The 22378-nt window shown below is 29.0% G+C and overlaps 1 protein-coding gene across 3 annotated transcripts in view; it reads right to left on the bottom strand.

Moving 5' to 3' along the window:
- sick (sickie) overlaps positions 1-20531 on the bottom strand; it is a 101671-nt gene extending 81140 nt beyond the window's left edge. The window contains exon 1 of one of the 3 annotated variants that reach the window (XM_035089456.1): positions 20434-20531. In XM_035089456.1, the coding sequence (XP_034945347.1) occupies positions 20434-20499 (66 nt within the window). In that variant the 5' untranslated portion in view covers positions 20500-20531. Of the gene's footprint in view, positions 1-739; positions 1539-20433 lie in introns of those variants that run through there. The other 2 variants (XM_035089452.1, XM_035089453.1) reach the window with 2 other exon arrangements.
- Between the last annotated feature and the right edge of the window lie 1847 nt (positions 20532-22378).

The raw sequence follows: 22378 nt of genomic DNA, 5'->3' as shown, positions 1-22378 counted from the left end.
CTATTTTCCTCTAAAATTCAAAAATAACTCTACAAAGTATCTTTATAAAATCTCCAACATTAATCATTCTCATAAAACTATCATAATTAGTTACCTCTAATTTAAATCCAACTATTCAACATTTGTAATGCCTCCAAAAATGATAAGGAAAGAAAAACTTCCAACAACCCAAAAAGTAATCAAAATCCTAAAAAAACTGCTGATTCTGTAATTATTGTTGCCATTCTGTGAATAATAAGCTAGATAAACATCGCTCCGTATATATGCATATTAAACTGATTAAGGATGATTTACTAGTAACCCTTTCTGCAACCTTGAATTTGTTTACTCCCCTATTCACTCCAACACAAACACCAATAATTATTCCTACTAGGTATTATAATAATACTAATTTTTCCACCGTGTGGAGGAAAAATAAATGAAGGAAATAATTAACAGATCGTATCGCTCAATGAGAACAACAACATATTGGCCGATTGAAAACATTTCATACGACTTAATGGTTATGCGGTGGTGGTGAAATCGAGATAGGCTAAATTGCTTCCGGTTTTCCGATTAATTCTACCCACCCACATTGACCCTCAAATTTGAATATTTCCAATCATTTGCCCACTTGACAGCAGGATAAACAGATGAATAAACAGTGCAATTGACAGCTTATCTGTTTAATTTTGTAGCTATGGAAATTTGATAAAGTTTTATTAAAAAACACTTAACATCAATAAGCACTTAGTAATACCTGCTGAATGCTTTTTCCACGTTGTTGCCACTGATAAAAATGTTCAGGATTCAATGACCATCCAGGTGCAAAGCTAAATCCTTCAGAAGGTACCTGAACAGATGTTGCAACTACTTGACCTCTTGGAATCCACTCAACATTCCTGCCAGGATCTGGTAATTCTGTATAAACTCCACGTCGAGTTCCAAACCATCCTCCAAAGATACATTTATCATCTAATTCAGCAATCGTATCTCTGTTTGTTAGATCCAATTCTTTTTCTAAATTATAGAGAGTCTCAAACTCTAAAAAGGATATTGCAGGTTCTGCATTCAAAAGCATGCAAGCTGAGTCATACGATAAACCCATGTCGTCTTCTAAAGTCTTTTGCTGGAAATTTGTAAAATTAGAAGAATCTTGAACGTGTCTTGGTGAGCACTTTGGTGATACATTCTGTCGATTGTTACTTAAAAGTTGTTTGGATAGATCTTCAGCTTGACGATGATGTTTTGGTGATGATGAGCAACTTATGGAATTAGCTGGAATAACTTCACTAATAGATGCTGACGGTATTGACTGTTGTTTCTTAGGGGAAAATCTAGCAGTTGTTAATTTGGCCAATTTCGATTTTGGCTTCGTGCCCGTTTGCTGTGACCCCGACTTAAGTCCTGGTGAGTTAGACATCGTAGAAGCATCCTTATGGATTAAATCGCTTTTAGTTTTCAATTTGTTTCACAATATAATATCACGGACAAGTTACTCTACGCTTTCGTTGATAAGTATTGGCTGTTATTATTGATATGATTTTCGTTGTTTTGAGTTTCTTTTGTTCATGCTGATCAAAGTTGATTAGAATACTTTAATTCGAACTTTCTTAGTCTTTCTAAAGCTAATGATGTTGATCAAATACCAGCTATTGATGTCTTTTTATCAGGATTTGATTCAAAAATTTCCGTAAAATGATCAAGTCAATTTGAACATTAGACTCTAGATGCTGATGTAATAATCAGTTCAATGTAAACTCAAAACTCTAGATCTAGGAATTAGCACCATCCATCACTAAATACTTTCGCATATTTACAATATTCAACACATTATTAATAAATATTTCACGAAAACTGATCTTATTGTTTTTTTTTAATTTCGTTGTAATTTTGCACTTTTATGATTTTTGCAAAAAATAGTTGCAAATTTTTTTGCAAGCCGTTTTTTGTACGTTTCAAGAGATGATTTTTGATAAATAAAGCAGATGATGAGTCAATATTTTTCACAAATATGAGTCATAAATATTTCGCAAAATTTCACGAAAACACCAGCACAAAAAATCGCATTGCATGGGGTGTTGACTGTTAATAAATGTGCACGAAAGTTCAAAACAGAACGTCAATGTCAACACAACCCTCTTGATAGAATTCTCGACAGGACTGAATGTTCAAAGCTTAACCACCCGATACAGTCTGAGGACTCCGCGCGATTACTTGGCGCGCGCGCATTTCTATATCGTCTGCCCACTACTATCCTGCAGCGTGACTACATACTACAATTGTACATCCTATATACTAATTTCTATGTATTTAATAGTGATGGCTTGTTGAGTAGAAGTGTGTTTTAAATAAAAAGCACTATCATTATCCCTACATGTTGCTTTAATCACCTGATATATTATTTTTAACGAGAAAAATTGAATATTGAGTATAATGAAACCCATTATGACTATAATTTTTTCTTTTTCAATCAATAAGAATAATGAACAAAGAAGTGATAAAAATCATTGGTAATAATAAACAATAGGTTATTATTTTTAAAGCTTGGTTAAGATGATAAATGAATTATTGAACACAACATTACTCTCTTAAAACTAATCAGTAAAAATCACTGCAAATTAATGTCAATTCATTGATTATCAATGCCAATCAGATTAACTGATACATTCAGTGATGGACTTGGTGCTAAAGATCAGTAAATAGTCACTGATATTTATTTTATGACTAAATTCGTGATTTAAGCCATTTTGCTTCAAATAATGGAAGGTTTGAATTGAAAATCAGTCATGAACACACTTAATGTGAACTATTTTAATTCACATGGAATTGCAGTGTAGTAATCAAATTGTAACAAAGTTACAATTACAAAGCTTTGATCTTATTTCTAATGATATCATGACAGTATTCAAGTAAACTAAAATGACTATCAATGATTATTTAGAGTTAGAGAAGATTAAGTTCATTGGTAACTTAATCATTTATAATTTTCCAAGTAATTAAATTTTTTCTGATCAATTACACATCACCATGAGGCATAAAAAACTTAATGAAGGTTTTTAATAGTAATTTATATTATACTTGAGTTATACATTACATAAGTTGATAATATGCTTTGGTATCATATGTACTTAGAAAAACGCCATCTGACCTATTATTTTGTAGATAGATTGAATAGTTTGTTACATGTGTGTGTACACATAGTACTAAGTAGAGATGTTAATCACTTAAGTCAGGGCTACAGAAAAAAACTAGTTGTTCTGAAAGAGTGTTTGTAGGAAAATAGGCTTTCAGCGAGTGATACTAGTACAATTATGAAAAAAAATATAATGATGCCTTCAAGACACTAGATATGACTCAGGTGTTTTCATTATTTTTCTTAATCTCATTCATTTAAAGAAACGAGAATTTTATAAGATTATCGTAAAGTGAGGAAGAAGATGCTTTTCTCATTTTTTTTTTGCACATACTTAATGAGCATTTAAGTTTGATGAATCATGTAGAGAGAGATATTGAAAAAAAAAGACTATTTTACAACTTAGACATTTCAAAAATGTATTGATGCACTCATTTTGCAATTATCTGTAAAAAAATGCTTACGAATAATAAATCTTTTTTTTTTTTATTTTTAAATGCTCTAATATCTTTGCCATATTTTTAATTTATAAAAAAATAAATTGTTGAACGATTTACTGCAGATCAATGTTCATTATAATTTTTTGATTGGAATGAACTTGACAGAATTTAATGTTGATGAAGAAATTATTTATTTATCATTAATGGTACCAATTTTTTAACTTCTTTGAGTATTAATATTTTTAACACTCAATAATAAAATTTATCAATTTACATTTTCCACAAGTCTATAGACTTATTGTATGTCTGAAGTAACTTTCAACTATGTTTAAAGCAAAACCACAACTTCTAATTTTTTTCAATCAAACATCATTTATATTCAACTGTTGAATTATTTTTCTTCCTCGGGATGCACAAAAAAGTTCTTTAACTTAGCAGACTTTGTTGAAACAAAGTTTCCTAACTCTGATGATGCGTTAACTATTGATGTACTTGAATGTTTTGTTCATACACTTCTTATGCAATGCTTCCTGTCTTGAGGGAATATGTAAAGAATTTTTTTTTTTTGAATAACATTGTTGAACGAATAAATACACTCATGCGTGGTGAAATGCTTATAACACAATGGAAAATTCCAAGATAATTTTATGAGCAATATATTTCTCGATCTTTTGTAGCATCTACATCTCTAAAGATACGATTTGAACAGAAAAATCACGTGACCTTATAAGCATACCAATCCTCATCTGATTGAATGTCCCTATTGGAACACTAAACACACAATACCATTCTTTTTTTTTCATAAAACTGTAAAATCGTTTAAAAAATCTCCAGTGTTGGAAATTCATGAAGAAAAATAGTCAATTATTTTATTCAATTTATCCCAACAATCCAAAAAAATTCAACCCGGAAGAATAATAGTGGACTCGATAAAAATTCTGCATCATCATTAAAACTAAGTAGTCTTCTCTATAAATATTTATTACAAAGCTCAAGTCTTATAACTCGACTACAACAAGGGATATTTTTCGTACAATATTTTTACCGTCATATTAATGTCCAATAATGCATATTCACTCATGCACAATAGAAGATTGATCATTTTTTGTCTCATGTATTAGAGATATTTAACTCTTGATTGCATAGGGAATTTATTACCTGTAATCCTACAGACAGAAACAAAACAAAACAGCGACAATTGTTTTTGTTAGGGGGTTTAAAAATTGTGATGCAGTTTATATGATAACTTTTTCTCACTTATATTAAATCTATGAAATAAAAGGAATCTATTAACAAGCTTTTTGTAACTATAAATAAACTGTTTGAATTATTTTTTACATTACATTTAGTAATGACTATTTATAATTAATAAATTAATGATTAATAGAAGTAACAAACAAAGTTAAATGTGAAGATAAGAAAAATAGTCATTATGTTTAAATGATTAAATAAATAAACTAATAAGACAACAATTGTACTAATAATCATATTTATTTAATTAATATTGAATGAATTTTAATATAATAAAAAAAAGTTTCTAAATAAATTTAAAATTATTTATTTATTTTTATGAATCACTTTGAATAATTTATCCAGCAGTTAAATTCTTCAGCAAAGTTTATTTAAGAAAAATCAGATTTATTCAGTTTTCAATAAAATATCAATAACATTTACTTCATTTCAATATAATTAAAAAAAAATTCAGGGCAATAATAGTGATTTTACCCCTAATGCACATCTATATGTACCCTTTATGTACATAAGATAAATACTCTAAACACAATTGAGATGTCAAATGTCAAAAAATATCTAAAAATCACTATCTACAGTGAATGAAACTTTTCTTTATTAGAAATAAAAATTTGCTACTCACGAGATTGAATAAATTATTAGTTAAAATGAAAAAGAATGGATGGATAGCAATGCTAATCAGAAGGTAATAAGTTATACATTTCATCACCCTAAAATGAAAGCACTATGGTTTGACCTAAGGGTGAATTTGCATATTTATCCTGTGTGCATACTATATTGAAAGATACTATGTGTGGATTCGTTAAACAAACAAAAATGAAAATATATCAGTTAATTTGTTGGAAAATGATAAACATATTTGCGAGTACAATGAAGTACTTAATAAATATCAGGATGGCAAATTGTCGGTCTTAATTAACTACCTCGAAAACTATTAAGCTCACTTCCTCTCCGTACTTGCATATCTAAAATCCTTTTGTCGTTTCAACTTCTCTCATGCGTCGCCTTTCTCCATTTCATACGAATTCAATATAATAATGCTCACGCGACAGTCGTGATGGCTCGGTCAGTGGATCTCATTCTCAGGTTCTTCAGCATTTTAAACAAGACCTATCAATTTGGACCATAACAATCAACGTAAGAGAACCCATCAGAAGAATCCTCGTTGTCCAAATACAAGAGGGTGACTTTACAGGAAAAACGTTATTGCCATGTCACTGGCTTTGGGATTATTGCGATTCATTTTTTCCACATGAAAGTGAGCTGTTACCCTCAATAGATGAAAATCTTCCCTCTAGCGACGATGCTACTTTGAAATTATGACATAATTTTTTTTGATCGTTTTTGAAATAACATGTTGAAAAAATACAAACAATATGTTTTCTGAAGATAGAGAAAATAAGGATGTGTGGAGGGAATTATTTGCTTGGAGATACCAATTTGTTTTAGGTTTAAGGTATTTCGATTGCTCTGGGTCGTATCAAAAAAAAAAGACCCACGGCCCATTGACAAAAATGAATATTTTTTATTAAATATGCACAATAGTTTTTTGCACATTAATTAATTTGAATGTTAAAAAATCTGGTCCTGTAGTTAATTATCATTGGTTTGAATGGGGAAAAGAGTGAACTTTCATTTCGAATAGCTCGACTTCTAAACGGCAAATCGATTTTTTTCTTTAAAACAATTGTTTCAAACGGTTAACCGTTTTATTTTTTAATAATCTTTAATTCTAATGTAGTAAAAAAAAAATTTTAAGAAAATATTAATCTCGATCGAAATACCTTAACGTCGTTTGTTCAATTTTTTTGTTTCATTTCTTAATTATTTTACCCAAAAGAAAATATTTTATGAATATTGATTTATAAAAATACACACAAACATCGTTTTATATAAATAAAATAATTAATAAAAAATTTATTAGTGATAAAAATTAATTATTATAACAGTATTATTTTTTGCGTGTATTTATTTTATCAATAAAGTGCAGTTTAAACATCAAAAGCTGTTATGCTCTATTTTTTATGAAATTTTTTCTAAGCTGACTTTTTTTAAAAATACATCAAACATGAGATGAATTTTTATTCATATCAACGATCCTTTAGACTTTTTATACGAAAAAAAATCTTAGAACTAGCATTTTTAATACTTAAGAGTTCTTTTACTCCCTCCAGAGAAATTTTTTCTACGTATTTTTATCAATTTACAGACTCAAAAGAACATAAAACTGCACAGACATGTGAGTAACTAAAAGGGCAGGATGATGAAATAGGTTACTATCCCTGTAGGAAATTTATATCTATATATAAAGTAGCAGGTATCTATCGTTTGATGTATGGCAACAAGGTTTCATTTAATTACTATTTGATAGCCACCAACTGGACAAAAAATTCTGTACTGCACACAGACAATGCACTTTTTCTCAAGTTGATTAATTAGTCGTTTTGTTTTTTTTTTTGCTCATTGATTGGAACTATCATGTCTAGATGGTTTTGTTGCTTAATGTCAACCGAGCTCATAGCTTTCTCCTAATCAGACAAAGAATTTATGATAAGATCTAGATTGAACATTAAATAAATCTATCATCGAGTGTTCATAAATCTTCATAGACTTTAGTCAACAAGAAGATATCTTGTGTTCTATTTTACATCTTAACTTTAAAAATTTGAAATATTATTTTTGATCATTAATGAAAATCATTTTTTTCCATGCTGCATCATTTATTACTGGCCTTCAATCATACGTTATATTAAATTTTTAATTGAATTTTATTACAGTAATAATTGTAATTTTTTATTTATTTATTATTTTCAACAAAATTCCTATAAACAATAATAATTTTTCTATAAGAAATTTATAAAAAATTATTAATTCAATTTTTAAAACATTTTCTCAATCAATATCTATGTCTGATCTGGTCTTTTATGAGTTTAAATGACATCTGTTAAAATAATATGATTTTTAGTTACAATTACACACGTGAAATGTCAATCGATTTTTAGTGCATTAAAAATAACAAAATTAACTAATTATACTAATTAAAATGTGTAAAAAAAAAATAAATAAAAAACTGATTTGTAATATTCATAATTCCATTGTTATTTTTTGCTTCATTACTTAATTTCTAAAGTTTATCTTCATCCAGTTGTCTCTTGTAATTTCATTAAAATTATCCAAGCAAGGGTGTAAAACAGCGGTCACTCTAGAAATCATATTAAATTTTCTTACGGAATTAAACCCTTGCACGATGAAACTCTCAAAGGTCTGTATTGATATTTATGGCTTCATATTTCATGAAAAGGATGTCAAAACGTTCAACCAGTTATTTTTTTATTCTTCACTATACCAACTTGTTTTATCTTTCAATACTTAAATATTCTCTATTAAACCTTTTATTCTTAGATATTTATTATTAAAATTATGAGTCAATAATTTAAAAAAATAAAAAACATTTTAATAAATTAAAAAACATCTAAATCAGTAATTATCTAAATAAACAACTATATAAAATTAGTGTCAAGAAGTTAATTAAATAAAATTAAATTGAAATAAATAAATAACGTAATGTAATGAGACCATATGCTTCCATAATGTTTATTTAAAAAAAAAAAAAAATTAAATTAATTTTAATGAGTGAAATTAAACAGATAAAAGAATAAGAACCCTACATCTATTCCCATATGTACAGATAAAAATACTCTAGACTCACGCATAATACATAGATACTAGAGGAAAGTAATCAAAAAATAGGGTGAAATAAAGCATTTGGTAATTCCTTTGCACCACGTGGGCGCGTACCCATGGAACATACTGAAAAGGGGGAGGAGAAGTGAAGAATAGAAAAGGAAAATGCACCACCCTAGAATATGTGACTCAGAAGATTTATGAGATTCATGTCGTCGCTAGACGTAGCAATCTTGTGGAATCCAAACCCCCAAAACTGTACACCAGGACCTGTCAGAATTCAGAACGCTTCCCTTTATATTCTTTAATGCATGCCACGCGTTCGTGTACATATGTATCGACATACTAGCACCGTCTTATGCTTGTAATCCTACGCACGGAGGAAATTTTACGGGAATTTTTTCTATAAAAATCTAGCGAAAATTTACAGCTAAAGAGAGACAATAACAGTGATAACGAATTTTAGTGGGACTTTAGGGACTAGAAAAATACTGGAGAAAGCTAGAGAATTTTAAAAAATAGTTTAAATAATGATTTATTATAGATAATATTCATTTTTAATTAATTATGTTGTTCATTTTTATGATTTTTCCAAGAGTTTTGAAGTGCTATTATTTTTCCGGGATCTATCCTTTCCTAAGATTTATACCAATCATGTAATAGGAAAGTTCACTGAAGTAGTGCAAGAAAGAAAATTTACTGTTCAGTGTAGATAAAAAGTTTTTTATCTTCTTTTTATCATATAAGATTTGTGCTAAAATTATTTAATTATATTAAAGTGAATGTGTCACATAATCAATTTAGATTGACAAGAGTTCTTTTAGCTTAAACTTAGCAAATCACATAAATATTATCTCAAGTTCCAAAAAAATATCTTAATTCGTTAAATGCACATGCAGTAAATGCATAATGAATTACTTCTTTTCATAGTTCATTAACTTTATAAATTAAATGAAAGTTATTAATTGCCAATAACTATATTTTAACAATCTTCCATATGTTAATTTATCATTTTAATGACTTTGAATGCTAAAATGAAATAATAATTTAAAGTCTTAATAATGAAAATTATTGTTACATTCCAAGATAACATATGACCCATCACTTTTCTTCATGTAAGAATGGCATAAATAGGTCTTTAATTCACCACAAAGGTGTACGATTTTTCAATATGAATAAAACAAAATCAATCATCTGAAATATGAAAATATCTACCTCAGCTTGTCTCCTTTCGCAAGAGCAATTGTGAAGTTTCTCCAGCTGCTGTTGAATAAGATAAAGTGCAGCATATTGCTGACTATCAGGAGAAAGTGGCGAATCAAGTGAGTCTGGTGATCCTAGACCAGAACTCCTGCTTCCGCTGGGTTTAATAACCCCCTCTGGTGTCGCAACGTCATTTTGCGGCGACAATGGTGACAGAGGAGATCCTATTCCTGAGCTTTCAGAACTTGAATTAACCAAACCATTTCTAGCAACCGAAGTTGATGCATTTTGGTAAATTCTTGGTCTAGGAATTCCACTTTGGGATTGTTTAGTGTTTCTATTTGCATCAGCTGATGGAGTAGAACGTTTTTCTGGTTTTTTTGTTTTCCAAAAAGCATCAGTGGAGATTTTTATTCCAAATTCTCGTCCTAGTACTGATTTTGGTGGGTTTTTTACCATCGACAAACTCAATTGACTCCGATTATTTATGTTGGTTCTTAAGCTAGAATTAACAGTTGTTTTTATCAAAGGCTTTTGATTAAGTTGGATATTTTTATTTGGAAAAGATTGTCTATGTTTGGTGGTACTTTTTTCTTGAATTTTCGCCAAAGTGGTATCATTAAAAGATGATAAATGACGAACACTAGAGCTTCTGGAGTAACTTTTAAAGTCATAGTACTTGACATCCTCAAAACAAGAGCGCTTAGTTGCTTGAGCAATGCTCATAGATAATGGTCGGCGTTTTACTGTTCCTGTTTCAGTACTTGGTGAATCCCAGTCTACTCGTACTGTTGTTCTCCTCGACATTTCTTCAACATCCTCCACATTCCAATTAGCCAAAAAACACCATCTTCTCACTTTCACTCAATTAACTAAAGTGGTAGCACACATTAGAAAAAAAAACCTTCATTCGTTACACTTTTATCACTATTGCACGAAATCACAGCACACTATAAGTAAACATTATTGCACTTTATCATAAAATAGACATGAAGGGAAAGAATTTCATGGACTCTGGGAGACTTTGAGTAGCTGATCTTTGAATAGAAGATCGTTTTGGAAGCACTGAAGGGTCATTAAACGAATTTTCGAGTTTTTGCATCTGGACAATGGATGCACTTGCTCTGAGTGTCCCTAGCAAACTGAAAACGCCCTTAGGCAACTCACCCTACTGAGCATCGGCTCGACGATCGACTAGCATAAGAATGTGCCAGTAAAATGCGTCAAAGTGTGCGTACGATATCCCCATTGAGGAATACTTGGATAAATGGGACTCACATGAGCGCCAGCTAGATCATCCCCCCAGCCTATGAACATAAAACTTCCCTTCGTGGATATCATAGCCATAGGGCACAAAACTAATTACATTCAGCCACATTCATCTACATGAGTATTGCATATGTCATGGTGTTGGTCAATTTCACACTTGTTTTTTTTCTTGGTTACATTTTTTTCATGTAATTCCAGCCACTGTGGAATTAATGTCAATTATTTTCATGTGTTACATAAGATGTTGAAGGTAATATTGATAAAGTAAGTGACATGTGCTTGAAAATGTGATTTATCGTTTTTTATTAGACCAGTTATTATAAAGAGTTGGAGAGATTAAACTGATGAAGATAAATGGATGTCAATTTTCGATCATAATAATAATAGATATGTCCAAAATATTATCTTAAAACTTTCATCTCCACAGAGGGTTATTGTTAAAACAGGCCGTGCCCAGGCCAACTCATGAATACCATTTGGATAAAATCTCATCGGTTAGTAGCACCAGGATGAAATCCTGTGATCCCCTCTTCACCCTCACGTCAACTACCACAAGGCATATCCAAGCCTATATTCGATTTACTTCACATACCGACGTCACCGAACGCAAATGGAAGGGTAAAATAAAATCAGCTAGAGGGTAACAAAATACTTTTACGTACACTTAATATCTCTGTCATGCACCAAAATATCCATTTGGATGGTGAAAATGTATGAAGTTGTTTGAAGATATTTTTGTGCTAATTTTGAAAGAAAAAATACATTATTTATAACGGATCCATAGCCACTTGGATTCCAGATATTAAACTCATTTTTTTATTATCAAAAAAACTTCTCTACTTCAACGCAAAAAAGAAAAGTATCTCAACAATGATGCTCCTAAGAGTTAATTACAGCTAATTAATCAATTCCGTTGTTTATAAAAGTCTATAAAAGTTTGTTAAATTATATTCTGTATTCTAGAGAATCTAAACTTGGCTTTAGAATGAAATCATTCTTGTATGTTTATTTTTTATTAATGTACTTTACATAATTTATTTACAGTTTAGAAAATAAAGTTCAACATTCCTCCATCATTGGATGAATCAAACAATATCTGAAGTTGTCATTAACTTATATTCCAAATAAACTCAAAAATAATTCTTTTTCGCACACATTTCACTACATTAATTAAACAAGGGAAACTTGCAAGTCCCTGAGGGTACGATAACTTTAATGCTGATCTGTGCATTGGATGTTTTAGGATGGAAATTATTCCAACACATGATAGCTTTCCTATATCAGAAAGTTAAAAACATTGTTTTGCAATTTTTTTGTTATCATATTTAACAATTATTACTCTCATAAATGTTCAAAATAGGCAAAACAAAAATAAAATACAATCTTAGACTCTATAAAAATGGATAATTTTTACTTTACTTTTACTTGTAAAAAAGTAAACAGAAATTTTATAAAATGCACTACAAGCTAGTCTATAATAAAATAAATGTCTGAAACCAATTCGCTAATCTGAATAATTTAATTAGATTCAGATAAATCAATAACTAGAACAGGCTATTCTTATTAATTTTTAAAATATCACTACTTATTTCATTAGATAATCTACTAACAAGATTAATAATAAAGTATGAAATTGAATTTGCTATTGTTTTAGTATTTTTCCGGCTTTATTGCGAAATAATACGACACACAAGCACACACACACATGTAAGTATAAATATACGTACGTAGAAGATTACATTTCGTAATCCATGTATCTTATTATGGTTTACCCGCACCACGTATGTTCGAAGATTATAGATGTATAAAGTATACTTGTATATGTATGTGGTAGACTATATACCCTCCACGTACCCCCAGTGTACAATTGTACATCCCTCAAAATAGGCTTAGTCGCAGCACCGACTGCACACGTCATTAAGTTCGGTCTGCATATCTCGTGAAATAGAGTAAAGAGCAGATAGTTTCTCCAACATTTCGATGTATAATTGCATTACTTATACGTAATTAAAGCATGGAATAATAATTGGAGATAATTTTACTTTCAAAATCCTTTCTTTTTTTTATTGTCGTGACGATTTGTTTCGAAGTAATTAAAACCAAAGATTCGTTTTCATTCAAATGATGAAGTTAAGGAGACTATTTTAGTTTCAAACTAGAATTAAAATAACTTGATATGGAAATTGTACGACCTTTAATTAATAATGAATTCACACAGATTGAAGTAATATCTCTTAAGTTCTCACATTAAAATAAACGTAATTGTCATTGTAGATAGAATTTATGGAAATAATTTAAATAGTAAATTCTTTGGAATCATTTATCATTAATGATTAATTATTTATCAATTTTTATTCATTTAAAAAAAAAAATTTGATTAATTTTAAATAAATTTATCTCTACTGTTTAAGAATTTATATCAAGATTATAATAACTCGGTTAGAAAAGCGATGAAGATAAAAAGAACATGATATAATATGTATCAAAGTATTCAAAGCATTTTTAATGGCATGTACTTTCATCATTGTAATTAGTTAATTAAAAATAAAATCATAAAATTTTCATTGCATAAATATTCTTAATCAAACTTTATGAGATGATAAAATGTCTTTTTATATCAAGCATCATGACAGAATATTTTTAAAAGTCTCTGTCGATCAGTCAAGATTCGCTGATGCATAAATATTTTTTTATTAAAAAAAATATCAAACACTTTGTGGATTATGTCATAATGATATAAATGAGTTAATGAATTTTTCTGAGAAAATGAATCCGGGTTGCAAAACATTGTCTAATGATTCGTAATAAATAATTAGAAGGTTGTTAATTTATTTACTCAAGTGTATAATTATAAATAAATTAAAAATAATTGCCTGAGCTAAAGTAAATAATCTATCCTTTCATTATTTATACGAATTGTCTATTAAAGTACGTCCTAATTATTTTAATACCACATGTACCGTAATGTTGACACATAAAAAATTACTTTGACTCATAAGTCAAATTTTAATTACACTTATTTAATTAAATCATTTCTTTTGTTTAATTAAATACTATGTATTCACATTTTTATTTTAAATATGTAATGATAAATTTTTATTGAATGTAATACCATAAAGAACTTTAGATATGATATCAAATTATTCAAAACCATTTGGTTTTATTATTTTAGCAGTAACAGAATATTTTACGACATAACAAAAATTGAATGAAAATTTATAAGTTTAATTATTTTAATATAAATAATTGTTTCATTTGAATGATTTTATTGCCCTTCTAAATATTTGTTGAAAATAGTAGGCTCAATTAGAGGGTCTATTGTTACCGACAGAAGTCATGTTATCAGTAAACAGTACAATATGTAGAAGTTGCTAAAGCACAGGAATTGTAGGGCAAAACTTGAAAGCCTACTGGTAGTACTTTTGATGAGATAAAGCTTGCAGATGGCGCAAAAGCGACTAAAAGAGCTTTTGCTGGTGCTGCCACGTGAAAGTGAGAGTTACAGTAGATCAGGAGGAGCTTACGCATGCCGAGGACCAACTATGGATTTACCATTAATTTGAATGAACGAACAACTATTGTCATTTACGCGGGGTATCATTGCTCATTTATCAACGGCTCTGAACTTTTTTTTAGACATCGAAATATTTCACGATTAGTCGTAATCATCGGCAAAGATATCACGTTTTTCTAGAATTTTTCTTTCTATAAGTAACATTAGTGCTTTAATAAACTAAAATGAAAATCGATAGAACTTTGTTGAATTAAAACTATGATAAATTTGAAAAGCTATATTTTTTAATGGATACAACTTTTAGAAAGTAATGGAATTGGAATTGCGAAAAGAAAAAGAATAAAGGGAGGAAATGAATTATATAAGCTATGATATATTTATTGAGTAATAGTTACAGAATTTATACGAATGTGGAATGGAATATTAAGGATTTAATAGTATAGTTGGATTTTCCCACGTGGCCTGTGGATCATGCGCAATTTGATAATGACAAAGTTTTGTCCTAACGGCGCTTTATTGCACTGAACATTACCTTCACTCCAGGTGAAGGGATTGAGGGACACGGAAACAGCTTGGTACGAGCGTAGAGAACGAAAATGAGGGAAATTCAGGACTGGAAAAAGTGAAAGTTGACTTTAAATTTTCAAGGGGATGACTTTGCATTTCTCACTCGATTCTTTTTTTACTTGTTTACTTTAGCACAACAACTATCTTCTGATGCGCAGATTTACTCTTTTCTCAACTGTTTCAACGTCGGATCATTTTTTTAAGGTAATTAGGACTAAAAAGTATCTGATGCACAGGTTAACAAGTTTGATGATGAGGTGTAAGCAAATTTTTTTAATACTGATTATTCATTATTTTAATGCGTACTTGGCGATGCTGAAACACATTCATGTTTAAATTTAAAAAAACTTTTCAAAACTGTAGCGGATCAGTCAAGTCTCAATACCAAGTAGAGAAACCCTGTTTTTTTTTTTGAATACTAAACGATGTAAAGTAAACATTTTTTTATCAATCAGTTTTTGTAAAATAATATTTTAAAAGATTTTGCGTTAGAATATGCACTGAACTACAAATCATAGTATTTTTTTTCAATGCACTTAAAGTATTTTAATATGATATCACCAATTTGATTAGCATTGTAGTCATTTTTTAAACACTTCAAGTGCATTAAAATAATACACTTCTAAATTTGAATTTGCAGTGATACTCATACCAGTCTCAATTTTTATAAAATAAATAATATTTTGATGCTTCTGAGATAATTAAAATCTGAAATTTAAACTCCATTAAAGAAACTAATTTTTGTAATTTTGGTTAATAATCTAATCATAATTGACATGATATTTTTACTAATTTTTTTCTATAATTCGAATAATCTGCTTCTATAAATCAATTTTTTTTTACAAAAAATGCAAGAAAAATCCTCACAACCTTGACTCGGTCTGATAATACATCTATTAATTGTAAAATAAAGAAGAAATTCTGTCACAACATTCCAATAAAGCATTTTGTAATATTTTTTTCCAAGTTTCTTTCCTATCAAACTGTATGAATTAGACATTGAATTAGATAAAAAATAGCTGCATAAGTGCGTGGATTTTTCTTAGTAAAGTTTTGTATAAATTTCCTATAAAACAATTAACAAATGACTCCTTAAAAAACAACAAGTAAATACGTCACATAATATCACGCATAGCTCTTTAGCCTTACTAGCCTTTGAACGCTATCATGAGCCTTCGTACCTACCACGAGAAGCAACTTCAAGGAGGCTTGCATGCAGACGATTTTTTGTAACAGCAACAAAACTACCATATTGCCCACAAGCTAGTTCGATACCATATATTTGCGATCGGCAACGAGGTGATGGACAAAAAAGACGACAAAAAAAATCCATCATATAATAGCAAGAACCAACCTTATCGCACGCGATTTTTTCACCGTCTAAATAATTTACAGTCATTTTTTTGCAGATTTCTTTAACAAAAATAATGTAATCTGTGAAAATAAGATAACAATGAGAGAACAAGTGATTGTTTATATTGAATAAATAATGTAAAGACGATTCGCAAGATTTGGAGATAGAAATACAGAGGAGAGAATACGGTATCGTATCAGAGGGAGCGCGAAAAGCTCTATGGGGTTGGTATAGAAGAGAGGCGAGAGGTGGTGAGACTCCAACATTACAGCTGCTGTCACATAAATATCCGGAAACCCTCTGAATTCTAGAGACCCAGGATATCATGCGCTACACCCATGCTACAGTCCTCCTCTTCGACCTCTCTTCTGTTTCGAGTAAAGAAACAAAAATTCTCAAGGAACTATCGATTCTCAATTTTTACACATATACTTGTATAAATTGGCGGTATAAATATTTATTATAGATGTTTGTATAATAAAATCTGGAAAAAACATTATTTCACTTCTATTAAATTTTATTTTATAGATGTTGGATTCATTGTAAAATAAACTTGAGAAGATGTTTTTTAAAATAACCATTTCATTGTTCATAATAAACAAACAAATGATTAATAATTGACTGTATTAAGACTTAAAAAGTTTTTTTTTAAATGTAGAATTATTTTATGAAAATATTTTATAATTATAATTTTGATATAGAGTCAAATAATGACCAGAAAAAAAGAAGTAAAATTTGTTTATTAACTGATAACTTTATTCATAAATTTACTGAGCAAAAATGAATAATGATGGTATAAATTATGATGAATAAGTATCTGCATATTACGAGGAATAAAAGAGTCCATTTTAAATACTCTAATCAGAATAAACTTCTCCAGTAAAAAAAAGCGAATAAAAAGTATAGTTTTTTTATGCAGTTATTTGTAAATGATTGTATAATATTTATTACTATCGGCTATCAAATGAAGTACAAAATTGTATTGCATTGTCTCTAGATGACTTATTTACTAAGATCTATTTGCAAATTTTTTAAATTTATTTATCAAAATAATTATTGTTTATTTTGAATATAACTTTTAAAAAATTGAATAAATAATTTTTGAGTATTAAAAAAAAATAATCCGGATTTTCCGGGCAAAATATCTATTCAATTCAACAAGATTTACTAGATACATTTTCTTATTTCCGTTTTCAATGTGTGCAAACATATTTATAAAAGAAGTGATTCAAGTTACCTACATAACAATGAGTAGAGAAAGTGGAGGACTAGAAAAAAGACATCAACATGATAAAATGTAGTTGCCCACAGGCATGCAAAGATTTCGCTGGCATACAAAAAAGAAGAATTTAGTTTTCGTAAGAAAAATTAAATCACCAAGAAAAAACATTCTTATAAATCATCTTAAACTATCAACATATTTATACTATTAATTTAAAAATAATTATAAACAATAAAATGAAAATAAAAAATAAACAATTTTTCTATTTCAAATCAATAAAAAAAAAACTTAATTAAATTCAAGGCTTCCTGTTCAATTTATTACACGTCAAGTGAAAACTAATTAATGTTTTTTCGCGAAAACAAAGAGCCATTTTCTTACAAATAAAGGGATTTATTGACCTGTTAGCTAAAATAGTTGTTAAAACCGCAGACAAAAGCAATGAGGTTTTTTATCTAATTCTGAAGGTGTTTGTAACAAAAACTTTCTTTTAGTGTATCTTTGATTATCTCGAATTGGCGAAAAGAAGAAGATAATAGAGAGGAGGATATAATTTTGTCCATGTAATCAGGGCGTGGCTCAGCTCACGCTCGAAGTACTCTCATCTTTCACGCGTCAACATTTTTTGAAATTCCTTCCAAACAAACCAAATCGAACGTTGTTAAACAATTCAACAAAATATTTACTTCCTCCTGTATACAACGATACTAGAAAAAAATGAAAAAGAAGAAATCACTTAGTCGTTTGATAAGTAATCCGTTTGAGAAGAGTTTTGATGTGGTTTTGTAACGTAGGGTGACTAAAACACGAATAGAAGGGAGTTGGAAAACAATATAAAGTCACGCAAAGCGCGATCACTTGCGAAAATTTGTTTGTGATGGTATCTAGATATAAATCACTTTGTGTGAGAATTCCACAATAAACAACAGTCCAATACAAATCGTCATACTTGATGGATAAGAAGATCCAATCTAATAAATTACCGTCATTTGTAAAGTGACAAGATTCTATAGTAATTTACTGTTTTATTAATTGGACTGGGTTAAGTGAGAAAATACAAACATTTCATGGATTACGACAACAAGTTCATGATAACAAAAAAAAAGAAGGGTGAAAAGTAACAGGCACTGGACTCATAGGGGAATTTGACACGTAAACAGAAAATTAATTAAGACATTACTGAAGAAAAAAAGCATTCATAATAAAAATTTATATATATATCTGGGGAATTACGATAAGGATATTTTTGCATGATAAACAATAGCTGTTTATGATAATGAAATTAGTTTTAGAAGGAAAAAATATATACTAAAAAAGAGGGCGTTCTTGTAAATAATCATTTTCTCTTTACAACAGTGGTAAATCAACTTCCACTTCATGAACGCCGTGCTGCATTTATTCAGTAGTGGAGAGTTGTGTAAAGTCAGACATAAGTTTGCTTAAGCGACCAAGCATTAAATCTAATTTTAACTTTTGCAAGTTATTCATTTTTTCAATTGTTTCCATTGATAGTTATATTCTTGAATTCAACTTTATATACAATAACTTTCATTAATATCTACTGCATTCATTTTAACAAAAATTTTAAGTAAAAAACACTGCACTGGAGTTAGAATCTTTTCTCTGATTTATGTTGATTTATTTTAGCATGTTTTAAGATTTATTGAATTTTAAATTACTCATATACTGCAATTAATTCCAGTAAATGCGTTTGGACGTTTGAATGAAAATTAAATATTGAAATAAAAATTATTTTTTTTATCTTTTAATATTAGAATTTATTCTAGAGAATTGGATACTTTATTCATATCAGAAAATTGAAAAAGAATTTTATGTTCTACTTTCAGAGAAAAATATTTATGTGAGTGGTTTGAATAATTGAAATATTTAATAGCCTTCTAACTCTGCTATAAATTTTTAGTCCAATACGTGAACTTCTAGTCTATCGATATTATCAAGTTGACCACGAAGTTGGTGTAAATTTTCTAATTTAATTTTGCTTCAAATTTATCAGTATAATTCTTGCTCAAAAATTAACTCAAACTTCTCGATCAACTTGTTAAATATTACATACTCATCATCGAAATTTCAATTTATTATCCGAGTTTTTAATCAACTTATATATTATTAATAATAAACTTACGATATCATTTCAATTTGACTATAATTCAATTATTAATGTCATTTCAGTAGTTTGCACATCATTTAATCTTTTGATTTTCATATTTATTCACTAAAAAGTCTTCTAATATTTTTATCAAAATTAAATTTGATTTCTTTTAAATTAAAAATTAAACAAAAAAAAAGTCTATTTATAATGATTTATACTTTTACACAAAAATGGACATTGTTTATAAAAATGTAAAAAAATTAAAAGGAAGTTGAAACTATTTTCAAGTCTGAAATTATCTTAAAGCTGGTCTTCATGCATATTATTGAATGATAAAAATTTAAAATATCTACAAAAAAAGCATCTTAAAGTTAACTATTAATTTATGATCCTCAAAACCGACTATCCTGCAAATTTTTGTTTTTAAAAGTGTTCTATTTAAAACCACTTTAAAGCATTACTTCTTATCTTTTACACTTGAAGCTTCTTTTAAAAAGCTTACAAGTATTTAAAAGATAAGTTCAATGTTAAAGATAGAGGATAATCCACTCAAGTGTTTTGAAATAAAACATTGAGATTTACAGTAGTAAGAGACTGCATGTTATCTCAATATTTCATCTACAAATTGTCATGTTTTCAAAGCTACAGGCCTCTAAGACAATCGGATAGGGATACTGGTGGAGGTAAGATATTACGTGACTCACCTTTATGGTCTCCTGGGGGGAGTACCTTGCTGAACGTTGACCATGTCCCATTGATTGGAGACTCATCGTGGTGACATATTTCCCAACGTTTTTAAGTCCTGAAATCAAATTATTTTTTGCATTAACATTTAAAGAGAAAGTAAACGATCAACACTCTTGTGACATTAATGATAGATGTGAAGCTTATGAAAGAATTTTGATGGATATGTTATCAAGTATGGAATGTTTATAGCAAATAAATGGACACTTTGGAAACATAACAGTCAACTATAAAGAAGAATGAATTAACTTACAGACTTATCTAGAAAGATTCTTATATTATATTATCGAATAAAATTTCTATTTCTTGGTAGACTGCCCAGAATCCAACCAACTATGAAGAAATCTGCACATCTTGGTAGAGAAGCTTCATCATGATTTCAAGAGAGAGAAAAGCTAACTCGTAAAAAATTTAACGCTTGATGAAGTTATCTAATATTTATCATTTTTCACAACTTGAAAGATAGAAATTTTTAAAACGCATTTCTCTCTACTCTAGAATCTTCATTTTGTAATTCACTACATTATCAAACACTGCTCACATAGAGCAGAATAAAAAAAAAACAGATAAGGTATTTTATTTCATGGTAAATTAGTTAAGGATATTACAAAAAAACAGTTATCATCATTAGACAAAAGGCAATAGTAAAAAACTACAAAGGAAGCTGAAAATGAATCAACGAAAAGTGGCGAACCAATAAGAGACAGTGCTGTTGAGGACGAGGATAACTATAGAGGAGGGTAGCTAGTTCGCTTGTCAATACGAAGAGATACGTGACTCAGGTACGAAATGGGATCAAGGGAAGAGGACAGAACACTGAGAGCATGTACAGCTTTTTTTTCGTCATCAGCCCCTCTTTTGCTCGAATTTTCATGGCGTTACCTAAAATAATATAAAACCACATTTCTCGTCTAAATGAATAAAAAAGTTGAAAAAAAAAAATAAATATAACGTTAGTTGGGATGATAAAAAAATTACGAGTCTACGAGAACTTGCTAAATTTAGGCAAAAAATAAAATAAATAAAAAAGTCCAAGTGTGAACGTCGTGTGTGATCGCTAGGATGGCGTAATCAATTTATAATAAAAAAAAAAAGTAAGAAATAAAAATATTAATATTATTATTATCCAAAAAAATTATTTCGGAATAGCTGTTATTATTATTTTAATTTTCAGATTAAACTAGCCATTAAAATAAATATTATTAAATACTATAAAATGGTTTATTTCATGCTGATAAATTTTTTAACTTGTGTAAAAAAATCGCTGCATTTTATAAAGAGTAGAGTTTTGACGAATTTAATCATTATTAATTGCCACCAATTTTTATATAGTGTAAGGTAAAAAATATTTTCAATGGATAGAAAGATTACTTATTTTTATAAGATTCAAATTTTGCCTTCAACATGATGTTCTTTTTGGTAATAAGTATTCTGGAAATTTTTATTTCTTAATCTTCTTATTAACACAACGATTATTGTGAAAAATCCCCCTACTATTTAACATTCTTCTAACGCTCGAGGTGTTTCAAATAAAGACCAGTAAAATTCCTGAATAAATATATATTTATGATTACTGAAAGAAATTTTCTTTTTTATATATTTTCTATTTATTTACCGTATTATTTAAAGAAAAAAAATAACAAATATCTTCAATGTGGTAATCAAGAGCTTAATTATGCCATTGAGAGCAAGTCATCAGCAGCACAAGCCTCGAGACACCAGCAACTTACAGATGGAAGCAAACAGAACTAATAAACGCAATACGAAAATAGCTAATCGAGTGAAAAGCATAATTAATCATCAGAGAATTTGTCGTGATTAACGACAAAGGGGTTCTTCATGCTCATGAACGTAAACATCATTAGTAAAGCCAATGGATGGACCACGCCTCCAACATTGTGTTCT

The sequence above is a fragment of the Chelonus insularis genome, unplaced genomic scaffold, assembly GCF_013357705.1.
Source record: "Chelonus insularis isolate UGA/USDA-ARS -01 unplaced genomic scaffold, ASM1335770v1 contig_66_pilon, whole genome shotgun sequence".
NCBI classification, from domain to species: domain Eukaryota; kingdom Metazoa; phylum Arthropoda; class Insecta; order Hymenoptera; family Braconidae; genus Chelonus; species Chelonus insularis.
This window is presented reverse-complemented; position numbering and strand designations above follow the sequence as displayed.